Source organism: Ictalurus furcatus, chromosome 21, assembly GCF_023375685.1.
Source record: "Ictalurus furcatus strain D&B chromosome 21, Billie_1.0, whole genome shotgun sequence".
Classification (NCBI taxonomy): Eukaryota; Metazoa; Chordata; class Actinopteri; order Siluriformes; family Ictaluridae; genus Ictalurus; species Ictalurus furcatus.
The window spans coordinates 7,772,764-7,789,736 of NC_071275.1; the positions used below are offsets into that span (position 1 = coordinate 7,772,764).

At 40.2% G+C, this 16,973-nt stretch overlaps 1 protein-coding gene across 8 annotated transcripts in view; it reads left to right on the forward strand.

The window, feature by feature from the left end:
• Positions 1-16,973, forward strand: part of slmapa (sarcolemma associated protein a) — a 60,778-nt gene extending 43,805 nt beyond the window's left edge. For 4 of the 8 annotated variants that reach the window (XM_053652402.1, XM_053652406.1, XM_053652408.1 and 1 more), the window contains 9 exons: positions 408-512; positions 679-738; positions 7,538-7,663; positions 8,491-8,565; positions 9,866-10,171; positions 11,304-11,421; positions 11,662-11,833; positions 11,915-12,049; positions 15,232-16,973. In XM_053652402.1, the coding sequence (XP_053508377.1) occupies positions 408-512; positions 679-738; positions 7,538-7,663; positions 8,491-8,565; positions 9,866-10,171; positions 11,304-11,421; positions 11,662-11,833; positions 11,915-12,049; positions 15,232-15,324 (1,190 nt within the window). In that variant the 3' untranslated portion in view covers positions 15,325-16,973. Of the gene's footprint in view, positions 1-407; positions 513-678; positions 739-7,537; positions 7,664-8,490; positions 8,566-9,865; positions 10,172-11,303; positions 11,422-11,661; positions 11,834-11,914; positions 12,050-14,410; positions 14,499-15,231 lie in introns of all 8 variants that reach the window. The other 4 variants (XM_053652405.1, XM_053652407.1, XM_053652403.1 and 1 more) reach the window with 3 other exon arrangements.

Below are 16,973 nucleotides of genomic sequence, written 5' to 3' on the forward strand. Positions count from 1 at the left end.
TTTTAACAAGGTCTTTTTGCTCTTGGTGTAAAATCTCCTGCTGCCACAGCACAAGTCATTGTCCAAATCGGTTTTCAGTCATGACTCAGAGGCGATCTGGACCGATCCCTAAACAAAAGCTCAAACTATTTTAGAATGCAACAGTATCCCCCTCTGAAAGCTCAGCTTGGATGTATGACCATGTGTGGTGAATAACTCTCAGGAGTTACAACGGTCAACCGCCGGAGGTGTTTGTGCTCGCGATGAAACGTTTTCATACCTGATCGGACATTAACCGCGAGAGATTAAATTGTTTTTGTTCTATTTTTGAAGATAAACACGAGTCTTCTGATTGCTTATGGCTTTAAGATTGCTGCTTTGGATGTTTTGAACTTGCTGGTTTATGTCTCCACCCCTTTCCATCTAAGTGGTGTCTTCCAACCTGCCCACAGAAAATCAGATAGATGCTAAAGAGTCTGATATGTCAGACACACTGAGCCCCAGCAAGGACAAAAGCAGTGACGATACCTCAGGTATAATTGTTTTTTATTTTGAATAATTGGTAGAATGCTTTTTTTGTAGAGATGTATATGCTTTTTAATTGGATTTCTTTCTTCAGTACTTGGAGTTCATACCTTTTTATGGTACTTATGCTGTTTACACCATCTAAAATGTTTCCCTTTTTTTCTCTCTTCTTAGACGGCCAAATGGACGAACAGGAGCTGAATGAACCACAAAACCGAGTTGCCCTGCTTAAAGGTACCCTTTTTTTTTTGCTTATACATTAATGTTTATCTTCTTATTTTGAATTGTACATTAATATGTTAAGGTCTAGCTGGTTGTTTAGTCATATTTGGGACTATTCTGTCCTGTAAAGCCTGTTTGAGCTCAGTGCATTGGAATGCAGTATAACTGTTCGGCTTCGTGTGGTGTGGCATTACTCCTCGCAGCTATATATGGTCTTGACCACTCTGAGCTGCTGGAGTTAAAAGCGACGCTATTCGAAGGTGTTACCAGTAGGCTTAACGTTATCCTAACGCTATTCTCACATTAGGAGTTTAATATGTGTAGAGAGGGAGAGTACTAGCATTACGGGTTCTTCTGTACAGAACGTTTGCCTCCTGTCTGATCTCTGCAGCTGTCCCACTTTTCCCTTCAGTGAAACACAGTGGCGGCACTTCAGGAATGTAAACCAATTAGAGCACAGTTAGGCAGGAATGGCCTGCGGGGGGATTAGATAGGTCACGTACATTCAGGACTTCAAGATGAAAAGGGTCAGAGTTGTTTCCCAGCTATAAAGTTTATTATTTATGGAGGTCAGTGGACACTTATTCACGGCACCTGGTTTTCATTTGCTCGGCTTTATTCACTTATATGGCTTGATTGTAATTATTTCGCATGGGGGGAAATTATGCAGTTTTTCACACTTTTACCTCATTTTTGTTTTCTGTTTGAATTAATCCAGCCTTTAAGTGACTATAATATCATTTATACTAAATTTGAGTATGGTGGAGGTCGTCTGATGAAAATAGGCATGAATGGATAATTGTTGTGATGTTCCTAAGCTAGTGTTAAACACTGGTTAGTGTTTGTATGGGTCTTGGTTGCCAGTCTGAGCTCCTGTGGGACTGCAGACTTTAAACCCCGCCCCTCCGCCGTTCTCGGTTATCCATCAGTTGCATTCATCCACCTGGGACTGAAAAGCCTCCACATATATTGGAGGCTTCCAGAGTTCATAGAGGCTGCATTTCAAATGGATCTGTCGAGCCTGGAGATTTGACATCGCTCCAACTCTCATATGACTCTGCTGATTTCTATCCAGTGCATAAAAGTTTCCTCATTCCTCTAGTCCCTGTTTAAGTCTGTGTATCCATGTGTTCATGCTGCTGCAGAGGAATTTAACACATGACTCTGCTCTAAACACGGTCTCACTGAGTCATGCGGTGCTGTACACCTGTTGTACAATTCCCTTAAAAAGCCCTACCAGACATGTTTAGCTAATGCATTCTTCTATACTGGTATGTGTTTTCTGGTTACTTAGGACCCTAATTTTAGTCTTAAGGATCATTTATCATTTATTGTGATCATTTCCCTAATGACCGCTGATGCTAGATGCAGTTTGATTGGGACATTTATAGCCCTGTTTTCAGCATCAAGTTTTCATTTTCCCTTTCAATATTGCAACAGTGGAGTCCAGGAGTGTCCAGACTACAGCCTTGGAACATTTCTCAAACAGCCCACACATTTTAAAGGGTTTTTTTTTTTTTCTATTAAATCCGAATGATGATGATGATGATGATGATGATATACAGGGTTTTCCAGAAGTCTCCACACATCGGTTGCGCCTTTTGTCAGTGGATGTTTGTAGAGGTCCGCAGCACTTCCAGTCTTATTGAATTTGTTAATAAGTCATGTGCAATGTGCTCACCGTGTTTCCTGTTCAAATCCACCTTGCGACAGCTTCCCGATCCAGCCATGAGAACGATTTCACTCGGTTCTTCTTTTGTCGAAGGCGTTCTTACCTTCCATACATCTGAAACCAATTCTGAATGCATATCTCAAAAACAAATGGCAAATGAGTGGGATCAACAAATGTTTAAACAACTAATTATGGGAAATAAAACTTGTTGGAACAAAATGTTCCCTTTTAATAATAATTAATGGGATCAATTCATTTACACACGATGCCGGATAGGACATACAAGACTCGCACACCAATTTTTACTGTCAGGAGAAAATCCACCAAAGTGTTCATCTTGTCAGAACCCACTATCCATTAAACATATTTTATTGGACTGTCATACTTCTACACATCTGAGGAAACTGCATTATTCAGGTGATACTTTTGAAAAGGTTTTCAATCAAGTGAATCCAAATTAATTTAAGGTTTTTTTTTTGTTGTTGTTGTGTTTTGTTTTTTTTTTTAAGGAAAAATGAATCTTAAACTCTAATTTAGATAACTAAACCTGGCTCCCACCACAAATATAGCCATAGAAGCTGGCATGGTGAAAAGAAATGAAAAAAGAAAGGAAGTCAAAGGCATTCTAAAAGACTATTTGAAAAAATGTATATATTGTAAACTAAGTATGAAAAATTTTTGGAAGACATTTTGCTGAAAAGTGTTCATTTTCCCCGTGTATGGAGACTTTGTGACATCCTGTAGTTGAAGATTTAAAAAAAATGAACTTCCTGGTTTGAACACTGGGTGTCGCTATCACATGATGCCAAGTCAAGTAAGGTATAAGGTAATAGCAGAAACCAAGAGGTAAATAAACTATGAGAAGGCAGGATATTATATGGACTTCGAATAAGGAGTTCAAAAGGATGTCTGTTTAATTATCCAAAAATCAGTTCCTGTGATGGAGTACAACTACAGAGTTAAAATACAAAGGTTAATAAATATTATTTTACATATTTTGTGTCCCATGAATGATATCAAATTAGAATGACCATGCCCTTACATCATCCCTCTTACGCCATGTCTTTAAGCCCTTTTTTTTTTTTTTTTTTTTTTTTTTTTTTTTTTTTAAATATAAATAATAAAAAATTCTATGCTGTCTTGCAAACAAGATTATGCAAGCCTGGTTATGTGGGATCATGAAGTAGTGTATTAACCAATGAATTTTCCCTCTGTAAATGGCGCTCCCAACTTTCATGTCATTTCCAGAAGACGCATCATCCCGACAGTAAATAAACGATCGTTCGTATTCAAGTCATTCAAAATGTCCTTGTCTGCACCGTCTCTTAAAACTCTCATTTGCAGAGATGGCATCATTCATGGTTTAGTGTCTGTTCATGAACTCCTAACTATTTTTGGCAGATCGGAAAAAAGCTTGTGGCCATCCGAAATGTTTTGCAGATGATAAGCCTGTGTTGAGATCACCACTTTTTTCCTGTCGCTTCAATATGGTGCTCATCTGTTCACAGTGAGCTCATGTCCTTTAATGGGAGTTTGATGATAACAGGCGCAGGGTCTGGTTAACACGCTGGGAGGTGCAGGGGAGGAAGTGGCCTTTCAGAGCCTTATTGTGTTCCTGAACCCGGTGACAGACACAGTGCCGGGCAGAGCAGTAGGAGTGTGCGACACTGACACGTATAAAGCTTCTTCGTTTATGTGCAGGTTGGGTTTGGGCCAGGTATTCATAAATAATTTAGGGTTTAGTGGAGTTCATTTCTGCATTTGTGGAAATTTTTGGTGTATTTGGTGGAGTGTGAAGGCTGCTTTTGAGCTCGGCGCCGGTCCATAGAACCGATCTCTCGTACTCTTATGAATGGTGGTCTGGGGCTCACTATCACCTTGGTTTGTTGTGCACAGACCATAATGCGATTAGTTTGACTTGTCATGTTACTTCTTGTTTCATGTTTTTGGGGAGGAATGTGGGGGAAAGTGTTATGGTCGGTGGAGGAGACTGAACACCTTAGTGATGCGTGTATAATATATATAATGTATGTGTATATATGCGTTCAAATGCAAATAGCCACAATTCCTAAAAGTTTGGGATTGTTTCTTCAAGTCAAAGGTTTCTGAAGGACATATAGTTAATTTGTTAAGTAGCTTGTGTCTACACCCCTAAAAAAAAAACAGGTCTTTTTCACATGTAATACTATTAGTATTGAAAACTGTGAGCCTAATTATTTAATAAGCAAACAATCTTTTTTTTTTTTTATCTGCTTATTAAACTTATTAAAGTAGTTGAACTGTGCATGTACAGATTGTAGTTCATGTTGTGATTGTGTTTTATTTGTGTTCTAGGCCAAACAAACAGGTGTTTGATGGGTCCCATATAATCACTATTATATATCGGTGTAAGCCTACCACAATAAAACCGTGATGATGAGCATGTCCTGGAAACGAGTCCGGAATCTGTTTTGGGTGTGGACTCCAGTGTTCAGGACAAGTTTGACAACACCCGTAGTGTTTATTTTTAGCTCCAGCAACTATATAAGGGTGGTGAGGACCTAATAGAACGAACGATGGTAAAATAAGGTCACATTTGCGGTAATAGCATCCAGGCTGTCAGCACTCGTAATCGAAATACAACAGACGGACTAACTGGCAGCGTGAGTGAGACAGACTTTTGAGGCAGAACTCCTCTGTGGCTGTTAAGGAAGTGAAGAGTCTCCAATAATGAATCAAGTGAACCATTTGATCAAAGGCAGCTTAATGAATGAATGCGAGTACTTCCGTGGTTAGGGATTACACAGAATGCACATTTCTATTGTGCTCCTTTTCCTGGCATGTGTTAAAGCGCTTTTGCAGGAATGCTGGCCTATTTTTATTTATTTATGTATTTATTGCTGAACTCTTGGCCTTCTTTCACAATGTCCTCACTCTTCTTGTAATTGGACAGTGCTTCATTCAGACCAAGTGGTTTAGAATAGACTGGGCTTTTCCTAATTGTTTTCTGAATGTTGTGCATGATTGGATTAAGTATTTATTTATTTTGTTTCCCCCCTATTTACCTCAAACAAGACTTCCTCTGGTGCAGATTATCAGGCCAAGTATGCTGTATCCTGCCAGTTGGAGCAGCTGAATAACAAATTATGTAAAGCGTAACATGGCGGTGTAAATCCATTGTCTTTAAATCATATTACAATGTACTGAGTGTGTATTATTAAAATGTTCTGTCTTTCAATTTCAAATTGCCCAGTCAATATGCAGGGAGCCTGGTCATTGCTAACCGTGTTGCCAAATTATTGGTGATTCCCCATAAATACTCTGAGAGCCAAGAAATGATAACTTGTTCCCTTGGCATTCCACAACATTAACTATAGCTATAAATGGATAAATACACTTTTTTTTTTTTTTTTGTAACTCTTCATGTCTCACCACCCCATCATTGATTCATTTCCTCTGCCATCATGCTCTGTTGGGTTTTATTACTTTCTTATGTAATAGTATTCCCCAAAATATTTATAATGTTTTAGACTTTGAGTGTTTTTGCAATTTAAAAAAAAAAAAAAACGAATTTTGTCTCCATGCATCATCTATTCACGCTTCATGGAAGTAACACTGAGTCATTATAACGTCATAACGGCATTTAGTCTCAGCTTTATGCGACTTTACCTAAGCAGTACTCCTGTGCAGTTAAGATGAAGCCGGCGATTACTCGTACAGCTTATGGATCACATCTTGCCTTCTCATTAAGTCTGTGGCAGAAGATCTGACGAGGGGAGTGTTTCTTGCATCATCTCTCAGCTCGAGAACTTGCCCCGAGCCCCATAAAAACCTCGAAACCTTGTTTGACTGGCATCTGATGTAAAGTCCAATCACTCAGAGTTAAAATTGGAGTATGACATCAGTGTTCACATCTGTACCGAGACAAGTGATCTCCACCGGTTTTATTGACGGAGCTGAGGTTTTTGCCAAAGCCTGTCATTTCCAGAGCACATGTTGGGATCACAAGGAAGGGCCTCTCCATCGGGAAAGAAGTCAGAAAAGCGAGAGAAGTGGCGAGGAAATCGAGTCAGCGTAGCCGCAAGCACTTAAGCTTAAAGCCTGCTCCTGGAACTGTTGTTCAGCGGGTTTGGCCTGCCACCAGTGCAGTTCTCCACGTAACACACAGTGTTATCCATGTAATGGAGAAATATGTGGTACGCCAGGACGTGTTGGTTAAAGAGCAGTTTTGAATTGCACTGATAAATTTAAGAAGTATCAGGTCCTGGGGAAAATCTTGTATTTTCAGGCATGATGAGAGGCTGATCTTCAGGATGAACGCAAGCTTACACCATACACGAAATCACACACTCACTATGTCCATGTTAGCAGTTTGTGTTTCGCAGAAATGTTGATGGATTTGGCCAAGTGTGTGTTCAGAGTCGTTTTGCTCGCTAGATATATAAAGCTTGCTTACGAATGTCCAGATAAATAATAATTAACATGAGCGAATGGTGAACATTTTTCACCTTTTAATGCTCAACCGTTAGTGATTAGATTGTGGCTATACATGTCTCATCGGCTCAAAGTGGTTGTTTTGTTTCAAATTTGCACTCGCTGTACCACTTCTTTTATTATAATCGTCTATAGACATCTTTGTCGTTTTTGGTCATCAAGTTTTATTTTAAACACACAATGTAGGCAGGATATAAATTGGGAAAAAGAAAAATGATGATGGAAAAACTTTAAACTAATGTCTCTAGCTGTTCTCTGGTCTGATGAGCTGCTTTCAGCTAAATAATTTATTGAAATGCGTGCGATTGACCACAGAAGAGACGCCACAGAAAATCCGTGGGTTCATGTTTCGAAATCCGGAGTCGCAGAACAACGTGTCGTGTTTTTTCAAGTCCTCAGTTTGGTCAGCTGAAATGCATCCAGACCATGGGCCTACCAGTGTACACCCCTCGATTTGGTTGCTCGAGTACGTGTTAAAAGCAGGTTCTTTTAATATATACAGTTCTGTCTGGTATACATATTCCAGTGTTTTGCGCAAGTACCTTACTTTCAAAGACTTTTGTCAGTTAGGTCTCCTACTGTCGTTTGTTGTTTATTTTTATATCTCATACGTAAGTCGTATAATGTTTTATATCCTGCTGACATTTCCCTCTCTTTTGTGTATAGATGAGCTGCAGAGGGCCAACCTTGTCCCTGGAGACACGGAGCAGGTCATCCACCAGTTGCGTAGCGAGCTACTGGAGGCACAGGAGCTCGCCAACACTGGCAAGCAGAAATGTCTCGAGCTACAAGGTGCTGGACCTTTTTTGCTAAAACCAGTTAGGTTTTTAAGTGCAGTTTGTGTAACGCTTAACTCCTCTTGGATGGCTAATTTCCCATTATATAGAATGATGGTTAGGGTTAACCGTTTTTAAACATACAGAAAACTCCAGAAGAGACCATTTAAGACGCATCCTTACTTTAAAACCGATCCAGGAAGCTTGACTGTGATCGCGATGTCCTGGATTTATTTGAGTTATTGTGTAGCTTTATATTTATCCTCGATGACTGTTAAGAATCTGTTTTGCTGATGGTGGCGACGAACAGAAATCATGGTCGTTATGGTAACGTTATGTTTTTGCAGGTCGGGCTAAGCATTTAATGATGCGAGTCATGATTTCCGTACAGAAATATTCAAGCTAGTCTGTTAGGTATGGCTGGAGGGCATCAATTTCCAAACTGATTTATGTGTATTCATGAATTGTGGTGGTGTTCATGGGGTCATGGTGTACATATGTTCCTAGGCAGTTTTTAGTAGTCTGTTGAGCATTAAAACATGTCAAACAATTTATTATATGTAGATTATTTTTATAGTTTAAAACCACTCACCCAGGGGTACTTTTAAGACATCTGAAGGAGCACTTATGCTCTCGGAACGCAACCTTTTCAGCCTCGTTCCAGCAGTAATCCAACATGCATGCTTTAATATAGATATTATTTAAATCACTAAACTTTAAAGGTTTACTACGTAAGAGCTAACATCTCTAATAGTAACTTTTACCATCGTATTTATGACTTTCTGAACTGTTAAACTTTATTTTTTTTTAACCCTGTATCTTTTTTTTTCTTTTCTTTTACAGCTCTGCTTGAAGAGGAGAGGAGAACCAACAGGCAGCAGACTGAGGAATCATCTAAACAGATCCAGTACCTGCAGAGTAAGTGCGAATTTGAGGACACACCTCCTGAGAAAATGTAAATGTTGCTTGATGTATTTTAGAAGAAATAATATTAATATACTTTAATTGCTAGCAAACATTCAGGGTTTTTTTTTCTTCCATAGTGACTGATGTACTTATCTACAAAGGTGTAACAAAATAAGAAAAGATGAATGGAGAGCAGAGCAAGTTTGAAGCAATACAATTTGCATCATCTTCATAACCAAGCTAAATAAAGTTATCTAATGTAGTAAGGTTAGCGTGCAAGCGTTAGCTTGTCTTAAAACGGAAACAGTTTCTTCAGCTTCTTGCTGTCATTTTAGTACAGTATAACCAGGAAAAGGAAAAGTGCTGTTAAGATATCAGGGTTTAACTTTACATTTGTAACACAGTATTAACTAGTTTGGGTGTGTAAATAAATGATGGTACATATTTGCCTAATTAGATTTTAAAACACATGCTGCTTGCGATTTTGTCATTTTTAATTAAAAATTTTTTTTTTTGCACTGGAATGGTTCCCTGGCTGCAAATAGTTTTAAAGCGTTTCGTCAATAGATTAGATGCACTTATAATAACGAGGTAAAGAAATGAATTGGGGTGTGTCTCAATCAGCTGCCTAGCTCACTTGGTTGTGAATCAGTATATTGAGTACACGAGTTTGGGCACTGGTACGGACCCTGGCTCACTACACATTGGGACACCGATGACTCGTTTTCTGTAAAACGTCGCCATTGGCGTTTATCAACAGGCAGGACCGATATCTTTGACATTACATGTCGTATAAGTTTGTTAGCTTAATCACACGTGTTTCTGTCACGGTACTTCAGGCAGGATCGTATTGTAGCTAGTGTTTTTTTTTTAAAAATCATTAAACGATTAAAAGTCGTTAGACTCGAACAAAACCGTATATAGAACATCAAATAAAGTTAAAAATCGTTAACGTAAGTAATCATTTGCGAGCCACAACAACGATAAGCTTTTTGCGTTTATAGACGAAGTTGGCAGAGAGTTCGTCCGCCATTTAAATAAATAATAATAATAATAAAATTCTCAAGCTGAGCGGCTTCAGAATATGACATCATCGATGCTCCCTGGTTTTTGCGGTGCATTGTGGGATTTATTAGGGAGCGAACGTTCCAGTGCACTGAAAGGATTTTGCGATCGAGACGGCCCATAAAATGGCCGACTCCTTGATCAGTGCCCCGACTTCTGAACTAGGGAGCTGGTTGAGATGCACCCTTAGTCTTAAGAGATTATGGTGGAGTCTGTGAGCGAACCTTTTCCCTGCGTGTTGCTGTAGGCCAGCTCGCCAAGCTACAGTCAGACATGGAGGCCCTGCGCGAGCAGAGAGAGAACACCATCTCCAATACCCGGGAGGAACTCTACAGCGCCCAGGAGGAGGTGCTCGTGCTCCGCCATGCCATGGAAGCGGCCACAGCAGAAAGGGAGCGCGACATCGCTGCCCTGCAGGGAGACCTCATCACCGTCACGGCTGAACTCGACAAGTGGAGAAAAGCAGCGTCCAACTATGAGCTAGAGATCAGCACCCTGCAGGAGAACTTCAAGCTGCAGAGCCAGCACCAGGAGCGAGCCTTACAGCTACAAGGTGATCACACATGCCTGCTTTAGATTAGTTGGTTTTAATCATCTCCATGATTGCTTAAAAGAAGTTACAGTTTTGATGCAAGCTTTAGTTGCTTGTTGTGTCCTAAATAATTACCCACTTCCTTTGCCCGCCGAATATAAATATTTAAAAATAAACATCTCTAGCACATCTACGTAGCAGATTTTTCCTTTTTATACAGTTACTTTGTGAAATAGCTTCCAAATGTGAGACGCATACAAGAATGCATGTTTACAAATTATACAGCACAAAACTCCGGTTTGTGGAGACTCCTACTCGATATTTCTGCTCGTACTGTAATGCCATATTTAATAGAAAAGCCACCATTATTTACACTCCAAACCTAACAAAACGCAGAGCTCAGATCTCTGGAGAATGGCCTGGGTCAAACACAGGAGCACAGACTGACATAAATTTGCATCACAGGCCAAGTATTGAGCTTTGTTTCCACAAACATCGATCTGGTTACACAACTTCAGCCGACAGTTAGCTCCCACCTGGTATCTATTTGGCCTTCGTCAAGGGGCTCAGCTTCTTCATAGCATGTTTTTACCGTCCAGCGTTATGGAAACCTTCGTTCCCTGCCGATGTACGTACGCATGTCTCGTGTCCTCTGCTGAATCGGCTTTTGCTTGCGTGGGAAGTCGGTTGTCGTCGTGTAGAATTACGTATCACGTGATGAGATTGAGTGAGTGAAATTGTCTTTAGTAAGAAGATGAATATTCATACTGTGGATGCACCAGTCAGATATCGAGTAATTTTTGTAATAGATGGATATAAACGGATCCTTATTTCAGTTTTAACCGCATCATTGGCTGAAAGAAGACTATGAGAAATGGGACATCTGTACAGCAAGACATTTTAAACAATCTTTAAAGTAAAAAGGAAAAAAAAAAAGTCCTCATTGGGTCTGTAGAGTATTGGTGTAGTGTCAAAAGTGGAAAATAAAACGTGATTGGTGACTAATCAAGATTTATTGACAATTATCACAAGTTCAACTGGAAACATTTGAAACTGATTCGCCTTAAAGAGCATTCGAAGCAGATTTCTTCTTATACGCGAACTGTAAATTCTCCACGTGGCGTAACAGTCTGTCTCTATGTGACGTGTACAGGGGAGCTGGATAAGTTGCAGGCCGAGTGCTCAACCCTGCATAGAGAGTGCGAGTCTCTGCGCTCGGAGAAAGTAACTCTGCTGGAGAAACTGCACAGGCTGGAGGTGGAGCTCAGCAGGTCTGTGTGTGTCATCAACTTGTCTAAAAAAAAACAAAAAAAACTTTTTGCATAGAGAGTGGATTTCAGATGTTTGTTTGTGTAAATCCTGCTAGATCTTGCCATGAAAGAGCAATGATGGATGGACAAAATGATGCAAAACCATGAACTCAGCCATTTCTATGCAACAGAATGCTAGTTTTATGCAGATTTCTAAACCCTCTTGAACCCTAATTCTAACCCAAATCTTTTGTGGTGCAGCTCCAGAGAGCAGAGCGCAACTCTCAGTAGCAACCTGAACGCCCTGGAGAAGAGCCAGGGTGACCTGGAGAACAAACTGGGTTCCATGCAGGACCGGCACCAGCAGGACGCCAGCAGGCTGAAGGTGGAGCTCGCTCAGGCCGAGAACCGCACCAAGAACCTGCAGAAAGAGGTGCTTAGTGTTTGTAGTGAATTGTCAGATTAGACTACGGTTCTTGAGAAATGGTTTATATCTCTCTCTCTCTCTCTGCAGTATGAGGACACTCAGAGCCAGCTGTCGGACCTGCGGCAGAGGTATGAGCAGACCGAGCAGGAGAAGCGCTCCATTAATGAAGAGCTTGACCAGTGCAAGGTCAATCTGAAGCTGCTGCAGGAGCAGGGCAAGAATGTAAGTGTGCACACCTCCTGCAGCATCTCCTCTTTAGACCAGGGCCGTGTGTGTGTTGCAGCAGATCACACCATAGCAACTCGACTGAACCTTTTCCACTGACCAGATGCTGATGCTGTTCCCGAAGCTGGTGCTCAGGGTTAGTCTCAGTTTCACTGAGGGCAAGAGCTTCTTTTCTCACTCACCGTTTTCCAGTGTTGTCTCATTAAATCAGAAATCCAATGTAGAAGTAGTGGAGACAACTCGGGACCGATGGTGCTGATTACTGACTGTATTAGCATGAAAGTTGATCTGTTTGAGCAGATGAGGGGTGAGAGAACTGGCTAGACTGAAGGAATAAAGCGCTGCTGCATCGTTTTCTGTAGATAAAGACGAGTTTAGCGAGGATTAAAGAATATATATTAAAAAAGTGAGCATGGTTTCATTGCAAAATTAATCTGGATCACACGTTTATGAATATTAATATGCGAGTCATTCAGGGTGGATTTTTTCGCTTCTATTTAGGTCGGCGCAGTTATCAGTAAAACGTTTGTTTCCTTATTGGACCACTGATTTGTGGTTTCACTCCTTAATGGAGCTATTTTCATCATCGTTAAATTAATTGATTGAGTTGTTGTCATGGCGATAGAGCCTGGACATCAGTCCAGATGCTTTAACTGAACAGATTCATATAACTCCTTAACATACATTAACGGTCAAAAGTTTATTTTTTCCCCACATTTTAGAATAATAATAAAGTCATCAAAACTCTGTAATAACACAAATGGAACTATGGGAATTATGTTGTGATAAAAAATCCAAAATAAATCAAGATAATTTAGTGTTTTAGCATCTTCAAAGTAGACGCCCTTTTTGCCGAGAATTTCCAGAAATGTATTCTTGGCATTTTCTTGACCGCATTCTTGAGGAATTTCCCTGAGATGCTTTTTAATCCTACGCTGGACTCTTATCGGCTGCTTTTCGGAATATTTCCCTCCGAGTCATCTGTTTAAAAAAAAAAATAAAAAAATTTTGTAAATAAAATGTTTGTTTTGTAATGAAAGAAATGAATACGTTGGTACGATTATATTTTTGTCTACAACACTGATTTCCAACATTTAATCACACACCTTCAGATCAAAAGGTTTTTAAGATCATAAGGGACATTTCAGTTGGGTGTCCACAAACTTTTGACCGTTTGTGATTATGCACCATCTCTGGTACCAGCACATTTACCTTGTCAGTGGAAAAGCGCCGTGCGTTACCTTATATCTTGGAAGGGTTTTTTTTTTTTTGACCGAGAGGTGTCTGTAGCTCCCAAAGCTGTTCGCTCTTCCTCTGAACATTTATCTAACTGTGACTCTCACATAAGTGTGTTTGTATACACAGAAAGCAAGAGTCAGGAAGCCAGGGAAAAGCCTTCTGCTGTCATTTCCAAGCAGCACCATGTTTTGTTCAGCGTATTTCAGCGCCCTACTGATTTTCTCAGGATGTGAAGCTGTGTGTTTGATCACAGCTAATTAGGCTCCGGTTCTCAGGAGGCCGTCTCCACGGGTGAAGTCAGCACAAAGTCGACATCCTGCAGCTATAGCATAAGGAAATGGGTCAATCAGACATTCAGGTCACGTAGAGGAAACCGGTTTTGTGCCGTGTGCGCGACTTTAATTAGACGTGATGAGAGGCACGTGTTTATATTTCTCCTCGCGACCAAAGATGTCTGAAACTATAGTTTCCCGTTTGTTTTTTCTTTCTTTCCTCCATTTATTTATTTATATATTTTCCCCCCTCATCCAGGCAAATTATTGCCTGCCAACTTGCTACCCAATTTGCTAGTGATCACTGCTTACAGTGTTACAGTTCTCATATCGCTAGCTCAACACCTCACTACTCACGTTTTCCTTTGATTGAGCAAGGAAGTCACACAGTGCTTCTTAAACTGGAACCTTAAAGGACCTTCCACCACTTTAGTATACAGTAACATTGTACGCAGTAGGTCTGCGGCTCATAAGATAACAAGACGAATCATTTACGCTCCTATGAAGAATAAGGTAGTGGAGGATCCCTTTAACACAGTTCCATTTCGGTTTGAGAAATGAATGCAGATCATTTTATTTAACGTGTCTATTAACACCCTCTCACTGTCCTTGTTGTTTATGTCCCGCTTCTAGATGTTGAATTATATCTGTGGCTATCAGACATGCAGTAATTTTGTTCTGTTTGTTTAATGTTTTTTTAAAAATTATTATTATGTTTAATTGATTTAATTTTCTTTCCGTTGCATTTGGTTTTTGATTTAGCCTTTTACGGTGCGTCCCTTTCAGACCCGATTTCTGTTTGATTACTTTAAAGATTGATTCTTGTAATGTCCCTTCCCTCCTCTAGCCATCCATATTGCAGCCTGTCCAAGCCATTTTCATCGGCCTTATCCTGGCTTTGCTGTATTGGTGCTTCGGCCAAATGTGGTAGAAAGGTACACAGCGCTCCTGTCCAGTCCGTGTCTGTGTCTCTCCTGTTGTTTTTTTTTCTTTCTCTGTACTGTTCACCATCTTGTATATCAAAAGTGCATGGCCACCAAAAAAAAAAAAAACCTCACTCATGCTTTTGCCCAAAATCCCTTTTTGGTGCTTAGCAACACTTGAGGAAAACTAACCTTTTCCTCGTCCACACGATACCACCTACTAATCTCTCGTCCATTATTGTCTGTCTTTGCTTGGACCACTGTTGGAAGTGAATCTCTGCAATAGGGATTTTGGATTATTTTCTCCTTTTTTTTCTTTTCTTTTTTTTTTTTTCTTTTTTTTCCCCCCCTCATCATTTGCTTATTATTAAATTAAACACTGCTTTATTTTTTATTTCTTTCTTTGGAAAGAAAGAAGGCTGTGTTTGATTTTAATGGCCAGATTTGCTCTGATGGTATTCTGCTCCATCATTCAAACTCTTTCTTCATTCATTTATAAATGTCTTTCTCTCTCACTCTTTCATTCTCCTCCTTCTTCTGCGGTCTGTTTTTTCCCTCCACATTCTCTCTCTCTCTCTCTCTCTCTCTCTCTCTCTCTCTCTCTCTCTCTCTCTCTGTCTCTGTCTCAGCCAGTTCCAGTGCTGTAAGAGCTGCTCACTCTGCCATTGTCATGTAAATGTTGTTAACTCTGCTGCTGTTTTTTTTTTTTTCTTCTTTTCTTCTTTTTTTTCCGACATCTTTTCAGAGCGGTTGGATGCCCTGGATGCCGGTGGTCGCCGTCATGGTCGCCGTGACGGCAGTGGTGCTGTATCCCAGCCTATCCAAGAGCTCGTCCTGAGGCAGATAACCAATCACAACGCAGCACAGCTCACACTGTCACCCCAATGTCATGTTTTAATCCTGAGGCCTATTCTAGACTCATTACCTCGGAATGTGAGAATGCAGCACCAGGGTCTCCAGCGTGTCTGTATAAAGTGCAAATGTACATATTATAGAAAAAGAGGGGGTATAAATGGTCTAACTTCTGCTATAGATTAAATAAATATATATGCTTTTTTTCAGTTAGATGGGAATCTTGATAATTAAAGTGGCCTAAACTAGGCTCTCCCTCGCCCCCCCCACCCCCCCTTTTCTTCCTCATGGGTACCAAATGTTTTCTGTTCACGTTTTTTTTTTTTTTGTGTGTGGTTTGCCATGTTAGATGTTAATGTGGTATTCCGAATAGATGCAAAGCCAAATTATAATCTTAAAAGATTGGGCACAAAGAGGTGAAGTGCCTGATTTTAACTACTACTAGATACGTGTAAACACTTACACGCGTGCGCGCAGACACATTTTTGTCCTCAGTGAAGTGCCACTCATGCTCCACTAATGCGGTGTTTCATTCGGTCGAAACGTCTGGAAATTGTTCAGTCCTGTATGCTGTGATTTGTGCGTTCCAACCGACCTGTTATACCAACAAGCAGCACAGTAAGGTCATTGTACTCTAGCGTAGTTTTTTTTGTATTGTGTACTTAAAAGGATATAATCTCGAGAGACACTACAGGACTTTTGTGTGAGGTGGTGAAGAACATGGACTTGGGTATATTGTAGCTTTTAAGAACACACTGTCCTGCCATTAGGACTTGGTGGGACTCTCTCGCGCTCTCTCTCTCTCGCTCTCTCTCTCGCTCTCTCTCTCGCTCTCTCTCTCTCTCTCTCTTTCCCCCCGTTTTGAACATTCAGGCTCGTCATTGAGCGCTGCAGTTCCTTGATCAACATATACATACCGTTTTTCAGTACCTCCTGAACAAGGCTCTGAGATCTCGCTGCCTTATCTGTAACACGGAGATCTAGCTCTTCTTTTAGAACGAATCGGTAAAGTCTTTAAAGTGAGGGGGGTTTTTGCTTTGTTTAAATGTCTCTTTAACTGAAGCACAGTACTACGGAATGGATTTCTTTACGGTGTAATGAACAGGTTAACGGGAATAATTTAAATGGTCAAACTTGGGAGTTGGAATTGAGCAGTGTATGTGCTGGAGAGAAATAACCAATGATTTAAAATGGTGTTGGTTCACGTTTTGTCTGCTGCGCTGTAAATAAACTCTCGGTCATGGAGCAAATGGCCTAACGTTCCACCTTGTCAATAAATGTCCTTTTTATTTTATTTTTGAACTGCAAAACTAACTAAAATCATCTATGGGAATTTAAAAAACAAAACAAAAAAAAACAAACAAATGCAAAGCATGGTGTAGCACAGAGAGGTTCACTCTGCAAGTTCCCCAAAGCATCAAAAGTCATCTCTGAGCACTTTGTCTTTGAGAACTTTTCATTTTTATTTTTATTTTTCAAGTTTCATATCAGACTTTAAAAGCTCTTCCTTCACACACAACTAAGGCACGATAAGAACGTCTGACCTTGGCATTGTTTGTAAATATGTATGTACGAATGTACGTGTGTAAATGTATATAATATTCACAAATAAAGTTGAATATCAGTGGCACTGAT